General features: G+C 39.7%; 1 protein-coding gene across 2 annotated transcripts; it reads left to right on the top strand.

The window, feature by feature from the left end:
• Positions 1-3,544: 3,544 nt before the first annotated feature.
• Positions 3,545-11,363, top strand: SDHAF4 (succinate dehydrogenase complex assembly factor 4). 2 transcript variants are annotated; one of them, XM_067294123.1, is made up of 3 exons: positions 3,545-3,631; positions 6,317-6,469; positions 9,217-11,363. In XM_067294123.1, exons 1-3 carry the CDS (start codon positions 3,592-3,594, stop codon positions 9,324-9,326), a joined length of 303 nt encoding a protein of 100 aa, XP_067150224.1. In that variant the 5' UTR covers positions 3,545-3,591; the 3' UTR covers positions 9,327-11,363. The 2 variants fall into 2 exon arrangements, with proteins under 2 accessions (XP_067150224.1, XP_013807820.1); XM_013952366.2 differs by lacking the exon at positions 3,545-3,631 and adding an exon at positions 4,969-5,419.
• Positions 11,364-24,471: the final 13,108 nt, after the last annotated feature.

Genomic DNA, 24,471 nt, shown 5'->3' with positions numbered 1-24,471 from the left:
TTTGCAGTAAGATGATACTGAGTAGCATGATGAACCCAGCGTGCCCTTGAAGCATATGAAGTTCATATTTGCACTTAGAAGCGGTATGGTACACTTGCAGCTGCTGTATGAGCAACATATGTGATAGATCTTTGAAGTTTCAGACAACTGTGTGTTGCATGGCGTACTCCCCCATATTTCTGCCTGTGATTTACTAGATAGAAATATGGGACTTGTATACATGATCGGATGCATCAGGAGCTGTAAAGCATTCCATCTCCCTCCCCTCTTCTGCTTGAATCAGGGCTTCATCTTCCTGTAGTGACAGTGACCTCTCCTTTTATGATAGTACTGAGCAAGTATCCCACAGCCACTTGAAAGAGAAATATTTTGCTTCAGGTGCTGCTTGTAGAATGGGAGACAGAAATGAAGCTCTAAGCGTCCTTCTAGAAAAATGCAAGTCTCTTGTTCCCTGAAAGCATTATGCTGCTGCTGTTGTTTCACAAAACTCCCGATGATATTATTAGGAGGTCATTGCATAAAATGAAATTACTGTATCTAAACGTTTGTACATAGCGTATCTAAATTAATTCCTTGGTTTGTGCTTGAATCTTCTATCAAAATTAAACTTTCTAATCTCATAGATCTGGAAATTGCTACTAATTGGGAAAAAGGGATCATGTTCTATTGTGGAAGTCACCAGACTTTGCAGCAAGGCCAGGAAATTCCATGTGCATGGAAAATTTATTCTATAGCCACAAAATACCCTTCGTTCCAGGCCTATCTTATGTGCACAGGTATGCTGTTCAGATAGCCAGATGGGAAGGAAGAAGGATTTAGGCAGAATCAGCACATTTGCTTGCTGCCTGTGGCAGTGGTTGCTGTGATGTTTTCCAGATGACCACATGGTCAGCTTACATTCTGGCTCATCTGAATTGACCTGCTGTAGAGTAGGTGTTGGCTCTAACTCTTCTATTCCCTGCTTTTTAGAGCAGCAAAATAAAGTAGAACACAATATAGTTTGACTCCTTCTTGTGAAGCAAGCTGGAGAGTAAGAAATAAGTGATCAGTAAACAGCGTGAGGAAAACAGAAAAAAGAAAATACTGCATTTAATCACAAAATGGCAAATTCTGTGGTATATACTACATTCATATTTATCTATGTTCAGGTTCACTACCTTCTCGACCACAAGATCTAAAAATACATTATTCAGGAGTAAAAAGTGCATTTTGCATTTTTACAGGAATACAAGAAAGGAAGACTAGAAAAAACTGCTTTCCAGACCTCAGCTTATTTTTTAGGTGGAAGAGTAGTTTCTAATTAATTTTATGCAGTTATTTCATTCTTACCATTTGGGAATTGATTCATTTAAGCATGATTTTTATGGATTTGCCTTAAGCTGTTAAGGAATAGAGCTTACTATTAACTCGTACCTGCAGACAATTTGGTATGAATATTTTTAAGGTAGGGAATTTGTTATAGCTTTTACTGTATTGACCACATAGTTGATAAGTTCTTCAACTTGTCACAGAATTGTTTTTTTTTTCCTTGTTGCTTTTGAGCAGAAGAGCAATTTTTCTGCTTGAGCCACCAGTAATCCTCTTTACTGCCTCTAGTCTAGAAGCCCAGCATCTTGCTCTTAGAGGATTTTTCATTATTTTCAGTCTCTAATGTCCAATTAACCATGTTATAAAAAGCTGATTGAGAAAATGTCACACATAAGGCAGTCAATTAAATTTAATCACTTTCAGTGTAGGCACTGCCAGATGTAGTCCAATAAACTCAGTGGAGCATCACTGTTATTAATTTACCACATAGATTTACTTTCTTAAACTCTTCAAATGTGAACACAAAATGCTATTTTGAACTTCAATCTCTAGGAAGAGCTGAATGAAAAATATTTTCTGTAGTGTAGTTAGTATCTGCGGACAGAGACTTCTGAGTTGTTTTATTGAAGAACAAGGTCATCTGGAGATGTCTGAAGAGCAAGTAAAACCAAATGTTGCCATATTCAAAACAAATGAAATTCTAACAGGAGTTTCTGAGCTGCACCACATGCACCCAAATGTTATCTAGCCCAGGTTTAGATTTATACTGAAAGAGAGTATACAGAATTCAAAACCCCTTCACAGTGCATAAGCTGGGAAATTGAAAAGATGTGATCTGAATTGCTGTCTTGTTCAATAATGGGGTTGTGTGTCACTTTTGCTGCCTTCTTCCTCGAGGATGACTAACAGCTACTCAAGTGCAGAAAAGGCACCAGCTACGGCATAGGTGACATACCTGTTATACAACTGAAAACACAGGGAGGAGTCAAATTTATTTTTAAACTAATAACATAATTTTGAGAACAATTTGTAAAATTATTTCTAAAAACACCCCAACTCTTTCTGGCTTAGAAGTTTTCCTTTTCTTCCTGTGTAGCCAGTACTTCATTCAAGAGAGCACAGAATTGTTCTTACTCCGGTTATCTTGGTCCCTGTGTACCCTTGGATGACTGAGAGATTTTCACATACTATTTGGCTATGTGAAAACTCAAAAATTTGGCTGTTCCAAGACTCAGGAATTTCCTCATTCCCTGTATTTGGCTGCCTATTTTGGATACTGGTAGAAGGTTTTTTAAAACGTTATCTGCCCAAGCCATGCTCCAAGCCCATCTCTCCAAGCTGTAGGGATGTAAGGAGGAGAAGGGAGATGGAAAGGCCGGGGAGGGCATGGCAACACGGTAACAAAACATGCCTTTCTCCAGGACCTGTTACAAATCACGATTTTAAGTCTCACTTTTTTCTTTTTTCTTTTTTTTTTGTGCTCTTGCAGGCACCAGTTGAACTTCAGGCAGAGGTCAGGGTTTGGTCCTTCGGGTAGCTGACTTGCAGCTCATTCTCTAGTTAGTGGGGAAATATGATTCAAGCTCCCTGTTGCTAGCTATAATGATTTAAGTGTCCTATTACGCTTAAAGAAAAATACTCAAAGCACTAAAATCCAGGCCCAAGTGTCTCCTGTATCCACTGGATCAGTCTAATAGCAGCGCAAAGCTGTTACACTACTGTTTATAGGGACAAGGACTTAGTCTGTGCATCAACATTACGCTGTCAGTCTTGAATTATTTCATAATTGCTTTTGTGTGTGATTAAACCATGTATTTTATCTATGTTTACTGGGGGGGGGGGGGGGGACAGGTGTAGTTAATGGAGCTGCCCTACGCATTTAGAAGGGGTAAAGCCACCCTTAATGGCATGGGAGAAGTGAGCAGCTTTCGTTCCAGCTTCGTGAGTTTATACAGTTTTATTCCTCGAGCACCCGCAGGAAGCTGGCTGCGCCGCGGACGCTTGCGTTCCTCAAACGCTTGCCGCCTTCTGACCTCCGCTCATTGGTCACAGGGGCAGCGGGGCGGGGGCAGTATTTACAGCCAGCTGAGTTATGCCACTCAAAGAGGCTTTTTCAGGCGCCGTCCGAAATCGCCTCAGCACAAGCCCGCGGGGCGGGGAGGGGCGGCGGGGCGCGCGCCCCACCGCCCCTCCCCGCCCCCGGCGCACGAGGCGGCGCCGCAGCCGTTGCGCCTGCGCCGTGCGCGCAGCCCGCGTCCTAGCGGCGCGGAGCTGGGCGCCGCCATGGCTCTGCGGCTGCTGCGCGGCGCGCCGAGGGCAGCGAGTAAGAGGCGGGCGGGGGAGGGAGGCAGGGAGGAAACTGCTTGGCCGCCTCGGGGCTTCTCCACCCTCTGCTCTTCTTCCCCGTGTGGCGCGGGGCGGTTGCCCGTGAGGGCGAGGGGCGGTTACCGGCCGTGCGCGGCGGCGCCGCGGGGGCGGGAGGGCGCCTGAGATGGCGGCCGTGCTGGGCTGCCGCTCGGGGCGGCGGCAGAGGCCGCGGTGTCACCCCCTCCCCTTCATCCCACGGCGCCGGGAGCGGGTTGCGCTGCCATGGGTTTTTTCTTTTTCTCTGCAGGCATCCTGCTCTTCTTGTCTCTATATTAGTATATTCCTATACACTGCAAGCCTACAGCGTGCTGTCATGCCTCAATATCAAGTCTAAAGGTTTTCTGTGTGCACCCTTATTATGGACTTCTAAACAGGAGTGAAATATTAAGCAGTAGTTTAATGTTATTTTACAGAGTAGCTAGAGAGATCTTACTGTGGCATTGGAAGTTAATGGTCTGTGCCCTTTATGTGAGGAATTCCAGGTCGTTTGCTCATGGAGAAGCTTAGGTTGGAGGACACATAAGAATCATGGAATCACAAAATAGTTGAGGTTGGAAAAAAAGTAAAAAAAGTAACCTGCAAACCAAATCCGTCTCTTCAACACACACCTAATTTAGTCTATTCTGTAAGGCTACAGGCTCAGCCAGTTCCTTCTCCATCAAAAGTTGAGACTTCCTATGATCCTAGATATAATATTCCAGAAATAGACCAGTGCAGTGTATGGTAACAAGAAGAACTGGGAAGATGCTAGATATTTGTAGGCCCTTCTAGGCTCTGTTGAGCTGTTGGTTTCAAAGAGAGGATTGGTTGATGCTGCAGTCCCTTGAGCGTCCCAGTAAGTGCCTAGCCCCAGCGCACACAACATGAGTGCTTCTTTTAAGATAAATCAAACTCTGTGAGCTACTTAAAAAGAGTCTGGGAACTCCTGGTTGAGATTCCTACACCACACTCATCACTGGACTAACCCCTTCCCTTAATGTATTAAATGAAATTGGTACCTGATGCATGCTGTTTTCTTCATACATCCCTTTCTTTTTGTTGCTTTTTAGAGAAGGAGGCATCAAAAAAATGCCCCTGGCACTTCAGATCTGCGATGGTCTTTAGTTCCTGAAGAAACATCTTACACAATCTCAGTCTGTTTCAGAAAAATTGTATATCTGAACAGATGAGAGCTTTGAGAGTTTTAGGGAGTTCTTTTGCTTTATGGGCAGTCACAAAGATCAGTTTGTAGGGTTTACCAGTAATGTTGACTGTTCATCCCATCTTTCTCAGAGGTACTTAATCTTAGTGTGGAACTTCGGTCAGCTCTGTTTCAAAAAGAATATGTTGTGGTCGCCAATATCAAATATTGCAGAAAGGAAAAACAGATTTTGCCTTTTCCCTGCTGACTGAGATGATCAGTTTCATATCTGTACCCTAATCTGACTCTTACTTTAGTTTACACTAGAATATCAGCTATAATTTAATTTTCTAGGTAGTTTATCATTCAACTTGCTGAAGAACAGCCAGATGCTTGGCAGAAGTAGAAGGATCCAGTGTATCCCAAAGAATTAATTTCTTCGCTCATCCACTATGTCGTAGTTAAAGCAAAAAAAAAAAAACCTTCCTTGGGGGCATTGGCAACAGTTGGCACGCATGAGACAGTTTATATGACTGTAGGGTTTAATCTTTCTAAGGTTGTGGTATTTGAAGATGAATGAATATGCTGATTCTGGGAATACAGGTGGATTGGTGGTTGATGTAGGTGAGTCAAGTCCGTACTGCTTGAGAAGGTTTCCTGAGGTTGTCTCTTTAGCAAGGCAGAATGATAGTTCTTTTCAGTGCTTTGCACCCAGTCTACTACTAGAAGGATTTGCATCCTCCTTATTAAAAGAAGTAAGAGCTACTTTAAGCACATATGCACAGCGGAAATATTTTTAGAAGATAGTTCATGGTCACTGTGGACATTTGGCTTTGTAACCAAATGCAGAAGTATCAGTCTAAGAGAAAAAAACAGATATTTCTTTTAATTAAAGCACTTACATAGTTATATAATTGAACTTAAATTTGCTCAAAGTTTGTCTGCTTTTAACTACCAGCTTAATTATTTTACCATCATAAGGGAAGCCCAGCTAGTCTCTACCAATATTCTGGAAAACCTGTTACTAAGGGAACAACATTCTCTCTTTATTTTTTAATACTTTCCTTTGGGAAGGCAGAGGCTTTTTCTGACTCAAAATCTGCTGGAAATGAGCCAAGACTTGTAAATCAGCAGGCTTCTTGGGGGAGGTTAGGACTTCTCCAGGAAAACAGAATGTGCTGGTCTATTCTATGCTAGCATAATTACTATTTAGAGTCTAAAATACAAGAAGATAACAGTGAAGATTAGTTCAAGCAGTTTAAAATATACCGATTTTGAGAACTAAGTTATACAACTAACACAGTTGTGTCTGCATATGTTTCTAGGGCCAAAAATGAGAATCTGTGCTGATTTCTTAGGTGTCCATGAGAGGAATTTTAAACTAGTATTTGGCATTTGTTTTCCTGTCCTTCACTTCCTAGTTTCTGCAGTGGGTTTTTTTCAGAGGTTTACTAAATAGTGATACAGCTATTCAGTATTAAATTGTCACATTTATGTTACAAATGTGCATTTGTTTGATAGGGACATCACTACTTTGCCGCTCTCTGCAGAGCACCAACTCTAATGCAGAAGGAAGATCTGAACCTGTTAAGCAGTCACTTAAGAAACCGAAGTTACCAGTAGGTCGGTTTGATGAACCAGAGGAGTCCAATATAGAGAGGGAACCGCTGGAAAGTAAGTCATGTTTTACCAGAATTGAAAGCCATATTTTAAAAGAAGATCCTGCCATCCTGAAGTAAGTTTAAGAAGGAGGATAGACATTCGGCACTTTTCAGAATCACTTTCCAAGCTCAGTGGTTCTGAAAAATAAGAAAGATGAGGCAATAGTCACAAGTTGTGGAAGGGGATATATAAGGAAAAAATTCTTCAGAACAAAGGTGGTCTAACATTGTAATAAATTGTCCAGAAAATTTTTGGTATCTCTATTCTTGGAGATGCTCAAATTTGCCCAGACATCCTGATCTACTACTAGCCTTGCTTTGAGCAGGGATGGGGCCAAATGTCCTCCAAAAGTGCCTTCCAGCCTAAACCATTTCATGATTCTGAGATATGTAGCTGGTGTCGCTCGTATTGGTCTGTTACAGTATAGTTATAAATAATGGTAGTAAACTCACCAGGGCACCAGATACTTTTTTATTATGCAAAAAGCTTGTTCTGTTTCTTAGTCCTCAGAAGATTTCAGATCCTTGCTGTATTTACATGGTTGGTTTCTTTCTTAGCCTTGCATATAGCATTTTGAAAAGCAGCGACAGATACTAAGTTTACTGAGCCACTCAGCGGGATCCCTGGAGACCTAACGACCTCCTGCTATTTGTGTTGCTTTCCATTGACTTCAGTGGGATTCATTTAGAGAACCTGACAAGATTGAGGCACTGGATACATTGCTGCTAAAAGTCATTAGAAACATATGCTTTTTTATCAGACAAGAGAACGAAAGAATCTAATTTTCCTTCTTTTTGCTTAGCTGTCTTTCCTTAACTGAAAGTGCTAGTCATGCTTTATCTTATTCATACATACGTCCATGGCATGCTGTTCTGTTACTGTTCATTTACCAGTAGCAATAACCTATGTTTATATATTTTGAGGTCTCTGGGACAAGCTTTTTAATACATCAATAAATCACTATGAATATCCAGATGACAAAATGACTGAAAAATTACGGTATCGTCTGCAAAATGGTTGCAGCCCATTTCAGATTGTGACTCACTTCAGAACTGACTCAGAGTTGGAGTTACTGTGTAAGCAGAGAGAGCTATTTAACTCTGAATCCCTTCTCTGTTTATTCTCAAGAAAATATATGCCATCACTGCTTCATTTAAAACAAATAATTTTTATTTTTTGCTTTTTGTTTAGGTGCTCTATATTTCTTGCAAGACTCAAGGTTTCTTTTGGCTTAAAATTTCGTTGTACCTGTGTATTTTTTTTACATATGACACTAGCAATAGTTTATTAGGATGCTAACTGTGCAATGTATCGTTGGTAGTTATTAGAAAAAAAAGGTTTAAACTGGCCATTTTCCATCATGGAGAAATCTTCTGAGCTTCTGCAACAACTGTCAAGACATCAGTAGTACTGAATATTGGGATGGTGACATCTACAAAATAATATTAGATGCATTTGTGCTCCTTGTAGTGCCAGAGGTACACAAATACTGACATTTCCTATCCTGGTCCACACGAATTTTTAACCAGACATCCCAGTATGTCATTCTGTATAGCCTGTAGCTACACGAGTCTCCCTCCATTACTGTCCTTTCTCTCTGCTCTCCAGGATTTCTGTTGTTGTCTTTTCTCATTTTCAGTGCTGCTCCTCATTACTTGTTGTTTCCCACCACTGCTGAGTTAGGGATGCGATTGAGGGAGCCCTGAGTCGTGTGTATGTATGGGAGGCCCCAGAGAATCAACATGGCGAGTGGATGTGTGGGATACAGTGCAGTTGAGGGAGCCCTGCGGTCTAGTGCAGGCTGGAAAAATACGCTGTACAAAATACATTGCTCTGCTGAGGCGCAGCGACCAGCCTCAGTAAGTACTATGTGGCTTGGTGATGCTTAGTGGAATGGATGGTTATTGCACAGCATGGAAGGCTGAGTCTCTGCTTTAAGCGAGGGCTCTGTAAGGGAGCATTTGAGTAGGGTGTTGGTAAGGATCGGTATAAAGATGTTATTGTGAGTTATGGAACAAAGTTGTATAGTGTGTGAGCAGGTGGCAGAAGCTAGGTAGGGTGCTACGGACAGAAGAAGCATCACTAATGTTTAAGCTTAGCATGTGGCTTACCGAAGAGATTGAGATCTTACTTAGAAAGAGGCTCCCTCTCCTTAAAGGGCATCACAATTGATATATCAGGCTTAGGTTAAGTTCTAAAAGATAAAAGGTAAAATATCTAATTTGGGCTATTTAGGGCTTTATAATACCTCCTATGACTGTAGGATCTAGCCTGTATAAAACATCAACATGCTGTTTCCTGAAAAAAATATCAACATCCATGAAAACATATTTTTAAGACAAGAATAATTATAGAATCTTGACTAAAATTCTCATACATGAGTGTTCAAAATTAGAGACCTAAAAAAACCTGAAAGTGATCTGATATTTTAGGTGTGGTGAACATATGTACAGCATACCTGAATGACACAGGTTCTCACTATGAATTCACTGGAAACTGTGGTGCTCTAGTGCCTTGGACATTGAGTGGCTTTTTCATTTGCATAACTGAATATGATAATATATTCTTGATTGTAGCCACAAAGCTATCTGAAATTACTGCCATATTACTCTGGGAAATGTTTAACGGTTGTCTTTAAAAACAAAAAATAATTGATTTTGTGTTAAAAAACAAAACTGAGAAGCAAATATCTTAGATGGTGAAATCTTTATATTTGTCAACATGATAGGCATTTTAATAAACTTTCCCTATCATTTTAGAATTTCCTGATGGAATCAATCCTACTACAAAAGAGAGGGGTGGACCTAAAGGCCCTGAACCTACACGTTATGGAGACTGGGAGAGAAAAGGACGTTGTATAGACTTTTAATGTACAAATGTATCTATTGCTAATAAAATATTTTTAGTTGTTGAAAAAGATAATGTATAGAGAAATCTCACCTAGATTTTCCTTCCTGTTGTGAAGCTTCTTGTTTCTGTCATGTTTTTGCTGAATTTTCTGAGAGATATTTTATGTAAATAAACATGCTATGGTAACTCAATTTTTGAGCTGTTATTTGTATCATATGCATCTGATCTTTAATGGTATTTACACTCCCTATTGCAAGCTTAGTGATATGAGATTGGTAGTGAGGGTATTACTGAGATATATGAGGGCTTGGATTTTTTTTATGTAATTAAAAATTTATGTCATGTCTTAAATGCTGAACAGTTAATGCAGTTCATGAACCTGTGTACTGTTCATCAAAATTACAGCCACCTCTGAGGAGAAGATCAGTAGTTAGCTGATATACAGCATAGTGGTAAAAGACCCCCTAATCAAGAACCATCCCTTCTGTCTTTTGTAGAGTGGGAAAGGTTTTCTTTACTGTTTGCACAGAGCAGACAGAAACTCAATTTTATTTTATCTTGGGCTGGCAGGCTTTAAATGGCATGATGCTTGCTTATCAGCCAAAGACAAATGGAGGTTAATTCCAAGAGGGTCGGCTCATGATTTCAGGTAGTGGAGGGATGCTATATATGCAGTTTTGGAATACTGTTTTTTATAACTTAGCTTATATAATTACAGCTATTTGCATTATCTTTCTTTGATCAATAGAGATGTCTATTTGAAAATTGGCTAAAAGCTGCCTGAGGAAAAATAACATTTTTTCCTGACACCTTAAGGTCAAAAGGGGACTATTACATTGGATGATCTTTATATTGCAGGTCTTTAAACTTCACTCAGTTATCTGGCATTGAGCTAAATATCTTTTAGTCAAACCCAACTCAGTTCTTCATTCAAGAATTTGCGTTGTGAATGCTGCTGGAGAGTGCAAATCCACCACTTTTATGGTTACTAATTAACTATGAGAATAAGCTATCATTAAAAATATGTGCCACTTTCCTAATTTTAATTTGTCTGGCTTAATCTTTCAGCTATTCTCATCATGTCTTCTCACTGAATTAATGAACATATTAATGCTCTGTATTTATTTGCTGTGCAAATTCTTTTTGATAAACTAAATAAATTGATCTGCTCTAGTCTTTCACTGTATGTAATCTTCTTCTTCCCTTTGTGCTTCTTTCCTGCTATTTTGCTGATTTTTCAGCCTCTTCACTCTTACTTATTACTCTCCTGCTTAAATATCCACAGTTTCTGTTAGCTGTTTTGCCATAGCATCACAGTGGGCATTAAAACTGAATAAATATTTCTTTGAGAGCAAAGGACAGTCTCACATTCTATGGCCTACTGTTTTTTTTCCTACATGGATAATTCTGCCTTTTGCTGTGCCAAAGCAAATTTTACCTGATGAAAGTCAGCTTTACACCATGATTTATATTGTTCAGCATTACTCTAGCTCTGTGTAAGAATGTACCACTTTACTCAGCTCTGCTTTTTGCATGGTTTTATTAAAGCATCAAAGCATGTCAGTCTTGCTACAGATCTCTGTAAAACCTCATTAAACCCCACCCCACTTGTAGTCAGTAGGGAATCTTTTTGAGGTCTGTCAGTTTGTATACTGAATGTGTATTTTATTGATGTGGTACCATGCCAGCTGTGAATTAAGATGACTCGCTGCCATGATACCCTACAGAAATACTTGATCTGTTCAGTCAGGTTTATCAAGCAAATATCTCATTAAAGAGTAGAATGAGGTTTGTTAAAAGCTATTTTTTGTAAAAGACATGTTGATTAGTGGTATTTACATTTCAGGCCTTTAATTCTCTGTAAATTTAAATTCTGCAGTGTTGTTTGGATGTTGGAAAATTAATCTGTATTTACCTGACTCATCCTATTTGCCCTTCTTTAGTACAACAGTAACAGTTTTCCAAAATCTATTGAAATTGTCAGCTACCTAAAATATACTGGGTCAGCTATCTATAAACTTTAATGTACATTGTTTATTAAAATGTTTGTTTCTAATATTGCTTTTGTTCCTCCTTATTTGCCAGTGGATTAGAAAATGCTTCATCATACAATACACCACCTACTTTTCAAATACAAAGCAGAAATTTTAATTAGAAACTTGCCTTTTCTGCATCATTATTAATAGGCTTAACATCTTAATTAGCGATTAAGATGAGACAATAACACTACTGTAGTCATTTTATTTCTGAAATCTAAATCTCATTATTCTCCTTATCCATGGATTGTTGCATGATGTCATTATCTTTTGTTACCAGGTTTTATATTTCCCAGTATAAGCTCCATCAATGGTTATCTAGTTCCCCCTTTTGACATTCTTGATTTTCAATTCTAATTATCACCTTCATCACAGATGGATTTTTAGCTGCAGTCCTCTTTGGTTGCAGAATTGGGTCTTTTTGGCTATCATATAAAGAGCTATTCTCATTTATCTATGGTTATTTTTCTTTCCAGGTAGTTAACTTCAGCCTCCCTCTGCTTTGTCAATAAGGGCTAGATCTACTAATGTTTTGGGCAAAATGGAGATTCCTGTATCTGAGCCTGCAATCCCTCCCTGCTTTGCTACTATTCTCAAAGTTCATAAATCGCTGGTAGTTTTCCCATCTGACCTGAATGCTCCTGCAGCCCCTGAGGGTCTGCTCTTACGCGGGCAACGACTGCCACTGCATGAGCCACAAGCAGTTGTTTCCACCACAACTCAAGCGGGAGCTAGGCACTCCCTGCCTGCAGCCGCTGAGTATCTTGATTTGAAAGCTGCCCTTGAGAGTGCTGTCCAGCCCAAGACCAAATGCCTCACGAAGGAAGGGGCATTGCTTTCCTTCAGAAAATAAAAAAAGGCTTTTAGATAACCCGAGTTGTAAATACTTGTTGGCAAGGGGTAGGCACTCAGGAAGTGGAGGATGCAGCTTCAGCTTCAGACCCTCTTTACCACCCCAGGCCAGTGTCTGTAACCAGTACGCATTTGCTTAATTGGTTAGAGAGTGTGTCAATACGAGATGAAAAGCTGAACGTTTGGGCAAAGAAAGAATGTAACATCCAAATAGAGAACACCAAAGAACCTTATTCTGTGGTCTAGCAATCTGTCATTTACGAGAAAGAGAAGTCCAGGTTTCCATACAAATAGGTCCAAAATAACTGCTTTGTGGTGCGCAAGATCACTTGTGGTATCTGTCAAAACCAGTCGTGGTTGGAATGTAACAATTGATACAATGATACTACAGGGCAAAAATGAATGTCTGCAGTTATGAGAAAAGTACTTCAGCACTTTTTCAGTGCTATCTTCCTGCTCTTTCCAGATTATTAATATTAGCAATTCACTGTAATACAGCATTAGGGTAAAACAATGTGGCATTAGCCATTAGATTAGCCACAGAGGCATGCTTTTATCAGAAACACTGTTTGAACCTATTTCCGTAGCGCTCTCTGTTAGTATAGCAGGGCATAAAGCAGCAGAGGTTGTATTCTTTTTCTGTTCTCTTAAATTTTTGTGAGACAAAAAAAATTGTTCTGCCTGTGTAAGCAGGATCTTGTAGTCTTGGAGGATGCCTGTTGCTCCGTTTTGTCTTCTTTATTAAAAAGCTACATGTGTTTTTGCAGTAGGCTTTCTTTTTTAAAGTTAAACTTGTTTTTACTAATTTGCATAGATACCTTGGTATATCTGTTAAAATTATGAAGTCTTTATTGTTTGAAAGAATTGCTCTATAATTACCTTATTACAAAATACATAAAATTGCACTCTATGGTTAAAGAAAATGTTTACTGTATATTGCCTTGTTTGGGAAGTATATATTTCAGTGCTAATTTTACCGAGACAGTTAAAATGGAAGATTTTATTGTATTGCTGATTCAGACTAAAATTACCCTGTATCACAGCAGATGTTTGTTAGAGAAGTATAGAATGCTGTTATAAATTTCTGTGGGATTTGCAAGCCACTAGAAAACCTATGGTGTTTTTATGAGAAAACTTTACTACTTTTTCAGTTGATTGCAATAAATGATCACAGATTCCAATGGTCTGATTAATTTTCCAACATCCAAATCTTTTTATATGCTAGTTATTTGGTTTTGTCTTCTGAAGGTGACCAAAATACCTTGTTTTGAAGCAAGTATTAAGAAGATAGCAAGACAGTGTATTCATTTGTAAGAGAAGCGGATTTAGAAATTTGGTGGTTTTTGCAATTGGTTATCAATCACAAGTTCTTTCAAGCATATCATCAAAGCATAAGTAAATGGTTTTAGAATGTGCTTCTGTGTGCTGATGGTGATCTGAAAACTTTAAAATTTGTGTCAGATCTCATGCTTTTATAGCATGCAATATGGAAACACCTTTGCTTAGTTGAAGGTTGGTACTTGATAGCACACCAGCTGAGACGTGCAGTCTACATTCTAATATTAGTATGCCAGTGCTCCCTGTTACTTCTTGGTAATTGGTGGCAGGGGGTGGTAATGTGTAATCATCTTAAGGATTTTTTTGTGGGAAGCGTGAAACACTAGGAATAGAAGCATAATTATGAAATTATGGTTTGGCAAATCCTGAAAAGATACAGCTCTATTTAAAACAAGTGCTGTGAACAGTGGGACTAATGAATTCTTGTTCCTTATGAATGTCTTATGTCTGCTATAGATCCAGTTTCTTTCTCCGTATTCCCTTGTTGATTGAAGTTATCTCCATCGGGCAAGAGACAGGAAATGCTGTGGCTAATCTGAAGCACTGAGTGGGCAGCACATATAACGATAACGCTGCCTGCCTTTCCCTCTCTGGGAGCTTTATTTGGACCTCTCTCTTTTACCCAGTGACTGCTTTTCACAGAACTTGCAAGAACTTAATTAATGGAAACTTTTCTCCCTTCCCCACCTTTCCAGAATACTTATTCATTGGCATTTTAAAGTCATGGGGGAGCACAAACATTAGCCTCCTATCCTTTGGAAGCCAAGCTGATGCCATATGTATTTTCTTTGGAAATACTCAGTATCTCTCTGCATTTTTCTTTTGTGTGAGAAAGGATGATTTCTTTTTTTCTTCAAAGAACATCAGAAGTATCAATTAAAGCTTACAGCAGTAAGCCTTTGACATGCATTTTCCAGGGATTAAAAGTTTCCCAGGCAGCTATAGTCTTGGGCCTATAAAAATTTACATATTTTAATGTTGCATTTATTAGGATGAGGAGAGTGTTTACAGAAGCTCTTAAGGTCCTTATTTAACAAATTCATTTATAATAAAGCTGACATACCTGGCCACCAAAACACACAGTTATGATTTTAAAAGATTAGTCTCAGTCAAAATTAGGTGAGCTATGAAATTAATTAGTAGTCAGATTAGTTCTAGAAGCCAGATTTTGAAGTATTATTTACACCAGGACTCTCTCCTAATCATCTGCTTAAGAATTAAGTGACTTATCTAGTCATCTGTGCATGCTTTATAGTCAGCAGCAATGGAAGGAAGTGCCTCCAAAAAGTGGTCCATCTTAGGATGGGGAGATTAATTCTTCATTACAGATGGTGAATGGGAGGAAGTTTGAAGCGTCTCCTTCTCTCCATTAATTTTAAAGGCAGCCTAAATAGCTATCTTAGGCTAGATGCCATTAGATAAATAAAATTACATGTGTCAGTTTTGTGGTGGTAACAACAGGGAAGCCAACGTGTCAGTGAATATGAAGTGTGAACTATTTGCTTCCTTCTCGAGTGAACTTTGCAGTGAGGCAATAGGCACCCGCAGTGCTCTTACTGCCCGTGCCTACCCGTACGCTTGTGCTGGGAACAGGGAGGCTCAGGGCCAGCTCTGACACCTTGTAACAGGAGTTTGCTTCTCTTAAAATCAGAGGAAGATGTCTGAAACTAAGATTTCTTTTAATTCCCTCTGCCTGTTTACCTCCCAACCAAATACCTAAAGCATCATACAGCTGAGAAGGTAACACTGGGTATATTTATACTTGGATGATACCAAGTATTTCAAACCTAAGAATTGTGATTTTTGCCTAATAAGGAAAGGGTGAAGCGTGTCAAAGTAGCAACAGGGCTGTTTTCATTTGATGTGCTGTCAAAAGAGATGCAACCAGTATCAAGATAAAACTGGTAGACTAGAAAAAATGAATATATATGCTCAGCAAACACTTAGTCTATGTGACTTCCTCATGAGAGGTTAAAGAACAAAGGATTGTGTGTTTAGTTTCCATTTGAAAGCTGGGAAAATTTCACTGTCTCCTACAACATAGATGAGGAGATGTTACTTAGTTCAGGGAACATCATGCTTTTAGCCTATTTTTCCCCCCAGGGCTTTCACTTGCAAGTTTTACAGTATGTATGTGTGACCTGAGACAGATTTTTTTTCAGATATTTTCTTGTGATAGGAAGACGGTGTAATGACAGGAAAGCGTGTGGTCTGGCAGGCATATTGCTTCATCCTTCCTGTATATGTTAATATCATCTTTCTTCTTGGTAATGGCTGCTACAGCTCTTTTATTGTTAATTATATATTATTTAATCCTGCCTTTAATTTTTGCCATCCTTGAAGTCATTGTTTGATAAATACTCTTAGTTCATTTTAGAGCAGTAACAGGGTACCTCACCAAAATTAATCACAAATTGTGGCTGTTTCTCCCTCTCCTTCCTTGCTCTGTAGGAAATCTTTACTTTTTTGTATTTTGCATGTGAAGATGTTGTTGACAGTCAAATCAAAAAGATAAGCCCTGTAGTTATTGGTTTACTGGAACGCCTCTGTTCCAGAGTTGTGTCCGACTCTGACACTCAGGTTCATCATTCTGGTAAAATGTAGCTCTTGTGGGAAGTCAAGGATGCAAAAGGAGAAAAAGACATGCTCAGACAAGTAGGACCAGTCTCACTGAAAGCTTTAAACAGAAAACCAAATCCATTTTAACATCCCCTTCCTTAAGTGGGCATCTGTGAAGGTAGCTTAGCTGTTATGGTTGTGTTACTGAACTTTCTTCAAAGCAAGTGACTGTGGCCCAGTCTGTCCAGTACTGAAATTCAGATATGACAGTTGCAGTCTAAAACCAAGTCACTTAGATTATTTTTACAGGTTGGTGGCTTTTTAGCTTGCATGGAGAAATACACTGCTAAGGTAATACTGATTCAACTGGCAGTTACAGTGCTGCTTCACCTGTGAACTGCTAAGAGTAGATATGTCTCTCAAATGGTGCAGGGCCTTGAGTAAAGGGGCTTCCCAAACAAAGTGGCATCATCAGTGACATACACGCCTGCTGTGTGCGATGTCAGCTCAGACGCTGACCCTGACCTGTTCATTTTGAGTACAGATGCAGTTGTTTGGAGTACGAGGAGGTTGGTCTCTGAGCCAGGTAGTGACTTCCAGTCCTACCTGTAGTTTCTGTTTTGAAGATAAACTGTGATTTATTCCCATGTAAGAATACAGATATCAAAGAGGTGTCTGTATCCACCAGTGTTTTGGAGACCTGCTCTGTCTCTCCTCCCTTGCTCGTGAAGACCTCTGATGCGAGAGCACCTGGCAGGGGGTGCTCAGTTGCACAGGAACAGGTGCAGGAGGGCAGGCAAGTGCACATTTGGGCAACTGAAGACCAGATGGTCCTTCCTATGAAACCATTTGTAATAAGGTGCGGATAATACCAGCCGTATCTCAGAGGCCTGCTGTGCTCTGCAAACTGTATGCGAGGACAAAAGGTGGAATACTCTAAGCAGGATTCATGCAGTGACTGTGCTGCTTTATAGGAAGCCAGAAAGCATGAAAGTACAAGGATGCAACACAAGAAAAAGTATGTAGTTTCCTCATATTCTTGAAAATAAGGGGGGAGAATGAGACGCTTGGAGCATGACAGTGACATGCTGACATGCTGTGTCAGTATACCTGTCTGAAATAACTGTGTATATTACTAGGCAGTGATGATATTAAAACAATTGTGTCTTTAAATGCCTCATTTTGACCATTTTCTGGCCCACTTCCTCACGTATTTGGGGCTGAAGAGAAGAAGGGGGGGTTGATTATTACCACTGCTGGCAGCTAAATTGTCAAAGGGCAGACAGGTACATGAGCGGGTAGGAGTGAGCTGCGTGAGGCAGATACCAGTAAAGGTTCAGAAGCCCTTACTGAAGTCAAGTCATCAGCGCAGCTCTGCTGCCTGCCCTGAGCACACAGTAGACAGGACCATCTGCACTTTCAGCAGAATTGGCCAACCTCTACTAGCGAACGCTGGCTGAAGGCATGGAGGCAGGCAAGAGTAGACTTCCACATCTCAACTGGCACCAGGCCAGGGCTAAACTGCTGCAGGAGCTGGACCCTGAATGCCAGTAAATTGTTTTCTGCTTCTGGAGTTCTTCCTTCTGTTGCTGAAAGGCAAAGTCACTGTGACGTGTACTTGTCCTCCCCTTGTTGCAGCCAGTCTTGCAGTCCTGCCCTGGCAGGTTCCCCTGCAGCTCATTAAAACCCAGTCAACTAAGGAAGTCCCTCAGCATGTCCATCAGCAGGTCCTTCCTCACCCACCTCCTTCCCTTGGGGGCTTCAGAGCCCATGAAACAGCAGTGTTTGGAAATGAGTGCTTGTTCTTCCCTGAGGTTAATGGTCCTGAACTACAGTGCTGCATATCCTTCAAGTCTGCTCATCAGAAAAAAAACAGAAAGCTACCTCATTTCTTTGATGTCATAATATGAAAAAGTTGCAGTTCTTATCTCCGTTTTGTGTCCTTTGACATGCTCTTAAGTGACCCCAGGATTTTCCTCATCACAGCAGTGTGAATGCCTTTTCTTTCAGTGAATAGGGAGAAAGAGGTTATCTCACTTCAGAGTGTATTGAAACAGGCCACTGACAGCTGAACAGCATTAATGAACTTGTTTGCATTATTTTAGGCCACTGTGGCACTGGCAAACATGAAGTTGGCTTGTTATCCCTGAGCAGAGGAGATAACGATTGCTCCTGGCCTTTGGAAGAATGGAGCTCTGTTATGCATGGAGCTGTTTCATCATCCACTGTCTTGGTGGAAGAGAAATGGTAAGGTATGGAATGAGATGATGAGTGGGGATGGGAAAATTTGGTCCTCAAACATTTTGAAACACCTGCCATATTGGAAGTCCTTGTACAACGTAATTCCAGAATAGCAGCCCAAATTTGACTTTGTAGTCCATAGAACCCTTTCCGATGGCTCTTCTTCTGTACTTCAACAGACAGACGCATACTGATAAAACTTCAGAAGTGGACTGGATTTCATACTCTCCCTGGACACACAACAAACTTTTCCTAAGCTAGTATTGCTAGCTTTTTTTTTTTTTTTTTTTAATTTAGACTGTCTTCAAGAAGGTTTCCTTCCCAGAGCCAGTTTCAGAATGAATACACTGCTCTGCTAGACTCCAGCACAAGAGGCCTAGATTTTACCTTGAATTCTGAGAAGGACTTACTGTACTGGGGACTTCAGCCACTAGAAGACCCTAACCTCACTAATGTCCCAGTCTCTCTCTACATTTGCTGACGCTGATTGGCATGTGGTGGTTATTTTTACTTAGTGCAAGAGCAGTACAGTGCACTACAGTGAATCACTGATTGCACACATAAAGAACAAGTTTTGTGGGCAGCCAACCTTAATACAGCTTAGTTTCCAACGACCCAGTATCCTGTATCACCAAATGCCACAGCCCCCTCTCTCAGACCTGCTATGCTGCATCCAATCCCAAATTCACCACCCTGTCCTGTCACCTCTCTCGCAGTACTTCTAGCTCTCTCCCCCCATTCCCTGGCTATGGGCTGGGCAAACCCAAGCATATCATCTGCAGAAGGGACGAGTCAATGTGATTCCCTGCTATCCCATGTAGATGCAAGATAACCTACAGTCTTACTTAGCAGCATCACAACATTGTCTTCTACAGGGCAGATAGAGGCTGTAGGCTGCTAAGCTCAAGTCGTCCTTTAGACTGCTTGGGTGCTCTCAGCCAAGGTACAGGTAGCAATTTGGACTCCTGGTATTTGCTACCAGACATGCACTTCTCGTCAGCTCTTCTTAGGCAAGACAAAATGCGTATGTTGTTCCTCTCCATGGAAAGCAATTATTTCAATAACAGCTTCCCACACAGAGATGAAATTGAAAATTGTAACCACTTCTAGAATATGAATATCTGCATATATTTGCATATCCTTATTCACATGTATATGCCTGTTACAGAAATGTTTGCAGATTTCATCACTGTGTGGGAGGTTGGCATTTCTTGAAACCATTTCACAATCTATCAAAACTTGATAGATATAAATTATAAGAAAATATTTTACATTAGTCAAATACAGATAATTTTTCTTCTAGAGTTTGATTAGTTTATACATATTTTATATCATTTATAAAAATGAAAATGAAAAATGAAGAGCAGATCAAGACTGGAGTAAAAAGGAAATACTAGTATATCATCAAAATTGCTGAAAAGTTGTTTACCAAATGCACATTTTTTGCAGTCATGGAAGAGGAATCCTGATGGGACATATCAAATTGTAAAAAAATGATATCTGTTTGGAGTATACCCAAATCCATCTAGTCCACTATCCTTCATCCAACAGAAATATCACCAGGTGCTTTGGCAGAAATCCCCTCATATGTGGGATAGTTTTCTCTTTCACTCTTCCATTAGATCTTACCATAGTCTTAACGTGTGAATCATACGTAGTTTTTCAGTACAGTTCTCTTTCAGGATCCCATGGTCCTCAAACAGGCCTATATCTCATACACAAAATAAATCAGCAAGGGACAGAACTAATATACAAAGGTATAAATCAGCTTTGGAAAAGATTTAATGAGCCATTTGGTCAACATCTCCTTTGCAACAGTTTCTTACAATTTATTTTTTAATGCTCTGATTGGTCAAAAGGACTTCTAGTGTCTCCTAAGGGGAGAAATATAGTCAATAAAAGGATAAACATCATTAAAGAAAGCAATATAGAGAATGTTTAAGACACAAGAGATATGATCAACCTTAGTGTTTCTACTGACTGTAATGGAAGTGAGACTGAATCCAATGTGGATAAAGATTTTTTTTCTCTCTGCAAACATTCAACTGAAGCCATAAGAAGGCTTGTTGCATACTTATCATTTGTAATAACAATATGTCATTGCACTTTTAGAGTAATTGGAGAATAAAATTTGAAATGCTGTCAGATGCAGCTGTATTTTTTAGTGGAGAAATCTCTCTGAATAAATCAGTCTTTTCCTTAATTCTGTTTTCAAAATTTACACTCACAGATGAACCCTTACTTATGCATATTCATATAGGGTTCAATCCTGTTCACATAGGCTACTTTTATAACTTTTATTTCCACCTGAAATTCTAATGTAAACAGCATCTAATTTCCACGATCTCTGTATCCTGCTCTCTTAATTGCATATGCAAAAAGCAGGAGGTTGTAGGAGCATGTCATTCTTGGTTTCTCCCCAGGTCTGTAGTTCGTTGTGTCCCATGACATTAAAAAGCAATTCCTGGCAAAACACAGGCCATAGTTCTCACACCCAGCTGAGGCTCCTGCAGTTTCTATACTCCGGGCTGTTTACTCTTCTACTTGGAGGCTGGACCACTGTTCTGCAGTGGTCACAAAACCAGCACAAAATGCTTCCTTTAGCATCATCAGTAAACCATGGAAAGAATTTGGAAGATACATTGAGCCTAATACTCAGTAATCAGCATTTTCTCAGTTTATGGGCAACAGTGCTCAGAAGGCTTAGTCATATGAACTAAACTTTATGCCTGTTGCGGCTGGAGTGTTTTTAAGAACACAGGAAAAACAAGAAGAACAAGGAAGAATGGCTGTGTAAATTAATTCATTATAGTGTAGTCAGCTCACGGTGGGGAGTACCAGCTACTACATGAAGTAGGATTTAGGGACTTAAGGGGACAATAGTAACTAAAAGTTTATTTGGAAATATACTTTACACATACCCCTTCTCCCTACAAATGCTCTTTACTTTAATAGGTTTGTTGATGTGTAAGAGTCAACTCAAATGCAATATATTCACATTTTATATCTTCAAAGAACTGTACAGGTATTAATACTCTGAAATGCTAAACTGATATTTTTTAACAAGCAACGCAACTTGGATACTGTGTGCCAGACTGAGAAGGTATCAGAGCAAAGATTAAGTGCTGATGTGCTGTTCTCCACTCCAGGCTGCTGACCCTGTTGCTCTGGGTGCATGTTAGCATGGGTTCATTGTTACATTAACATGGGTTGACCTTTTTTCCTCGAGGAAGAAATCAACATCAGCAGAATTTTGTAGAAATAATTAGTCTAAATTGTTACAGTAAGAAAAAAAGAAAGGATTATTTTTCATTGTATGTATAAGACATCACAAGCTGAAATACATGGAGACTCACTGATGAAAACAAGCATCTTGGCCATGATGGCCAATTAACAAGCAAAGTCAACAACAGTTTGCACAGCTGGAGACGTCAAAACAAAGTCTCGGATAATACTGTTCAGCCAGGTGAAGGCTGACCTGTTTGTGAAGGAAAGAGTCTGTTTCACAGACTCCCTAACGGGCTGCATCTTCAGGCTACTTCATACAGTGCCGGGGCACATGGCAGAAAAAGCTCCGTAACCGGGCTCTGCCAAAGGCCACACAGGGAAAGAGAGATCCATGAGAGAAGGCCGATAAGCTGCATCTCTGTATCAGTTACATTGAGGTGAAAGCAAACATACACTGTCCCCAAGCAAGTGGCCTCTTGGACACATCAGATAAAACCCTGATTTTAACATAATGAATTACTTATGTCACATTCAAACTGTCTGCAGCATGTGGATACTTTCTCAGTCCTTGCACATTTTTCTCAGAACAAGTATCTCTGCATGCGACTGGAATAAAACTTATTCTTGGAAGGAGCATTCTCATCAATACTTATGCAACACCTTAGGCTCTTTTAACCACTTTAAAGCAGTTCTTTTTCTGAAATACTCAATATTTTCTCTCAGTTTACCCTTCCTGCATATTTCTCTTTTGTCAGGGTTTCGTTAACATTAAAATCAGTTTAGCTGGAGTAGGAGAAACCCCACTTCTTAATTTCAATTTATTATCACATTCTTCACTTCTCTAACAATGGGCAAGTATATATGGTTGTCAAACGCTTGCCTCTCACTGAACGTTTTTGGCAGTGTTTATACTAAAACTTTTGATTCAAACCAATTGCATCTGTAGTTGTTTATCTTTGAACATTTAAAGGAAAAGATTAGGACTCCTCTCAGCAACCATTCACTAATAATAAAACTTCCAATTCAACTAGCTGTGATTTCATCTGATATATTTTTAATATTTTCCTCCACCCACATTTGTATTGATAAAAGCAAAGATTATTAAAGAATTGTTCTCTATTTTTATTATACTAGAAAGGTTTTTCCACAGCAGAAAACCTGTCCTTTTGATTCTGGCCACAAAAAAAAAAAGATAGCTTTAGGACTGAAACAGCGGGCTGAATCTCCGCGTACATAAACCACGCAGCTAAAACAAGGCGTGCACAGCACCCAGTGCAGGTATTTTCAGGCCCACCCTGTACCCACCTACTTGGCAGCCCTCAGCTGGAAACCACCTCTGCAGACCTTACCCTGGTTTTCTTCTATTATCTATTAGTTCTTATACTAATAAGTTCTTATTGCTCTTGTAGTATTTCTCACAGTCAGAACAATTTGGAATTATGCATCAGGCTACTTCCTAACTAATTTCCCCAAACTGGTTTGTGAATTAGGCACATTAAGAGTACTAGTTTTCAAATTAAGAGATATGGAATCTAAGACACAGAGGGTATTTTAGTCTCAGCCAGAAATGGGATTGGAAGGGGAAAAACCTGCTTACCTTACAGTTTTGCTCCCTGATGCATATTCCTGGGAGCTGTCATTCCAGGATGAGTCATGCAAGAAACTCTCCTGTACTTGAGACAGCTTGATGCCTTAAAGGGTCAACAAAGTGAGATAGATGCTCTCAAGTGCAGGAAGAAAATGCTTCCTTTAACCTCAAAATCCATAGAATCTTCTAAAAATATATACAAAGCAGATAGATACTTCAGACAAGAAATAATGAGCACAAGGCAGATGCCTTCACTTTAATCCAAGCTCCAGGGATGTACAAATTAATAACAACATGTCCTTTTGTAGCACTTCACATCCATAAATCTGAAATCGCTTTGAAAAGGAAGCCAGTACATTATTCTCATTTTACAGATGGGGAAATTGAGCCATTAGACGTGGAATGACTTGGTCAAAACCAGACCTGGGACTGCCTATATTGGATCAGACCCAGTTCATCCAGGCACAAATCTTAACTCTGACCACAACTAGACACATCACAGGAAAGTACAAGAAAACCCACAATACATAAGTGTTGAGTAATCTGCTCATTTATGATATTGTGTGGTGCAGAACTGAGACTGGTTATGCAATTGGTATCAGTGTAAGTTAAATATTCAGTCCAAAAAAAGCAGTGGGAAATTATATTTTCTCTCCTTTTATATGATACAAATAGGTTATGGGAATGTGTGCTACAGAAAAGGTGAAAAAGCTCAGTATTGTAGTTTTAAATTACACCATCCATGTCATGCAAACCACTCTGAAATTAGAGAGATACTTAAAGAGCTTAATTGATCTGTGTCATGGCCCTGAAAGCAGCAGCTCAAAGGACATGAAACTTAGTCTTTAACTATTGAAATGCAAAGAGAAAAAGTCACAGAGAATATAAGGAACTTGTATAACATGGACATGAATAAATTTCAGTATTGGTGTGACACCCAGGGAAATTTGGTCCTCGATTATCTGAGGCACAGCCAGTGAGATTCAGCTGCAACCAGAGGAAGCTGTGAGTTGCTTGCAGTGCTCTGCCTTGCAGGTGACTTCAGAATCATCAGCGAGACAGAATAGCCCACTTCTGATATTGAGAGATTTCACTGAAAGCAGTCCCAAACTCAAAATGATACTAAATATTTATTAACATCCATGTCTACTAAAACCAAAAAAAACAACCCCTCGCTCATGGAAAGAGCAGAGGAAGACACCTATCCAACAAAACCTTGCCATCAGATGTAACTTAATCCTTTTTTATTTTGCAATTTTGCATTGGTTAAAAGTCATACTAATAGCATCTGATCAGTCTCCACTGACTGAGCTCAAGGGGTT

The sequence above is a fragment of the Apteryx mantelli genome, chromosome 3, assembly GCF_036417845.1.
Source record: "Apteryx mantelli isolate bAptMan1 chromosome 3, bAptMan1.hap1, whole genome shotgun sequence".
NCBI lineage: Eukaryota > Metazoa > Chordata > Aves > Apterygiformes > Apterygidae > Apteryx > Apteryx mantelli.
Note: the sequence above shows the minus strand (reverse complement) of the source record. Positions and strands in the feature narration are given on the sequence as shown.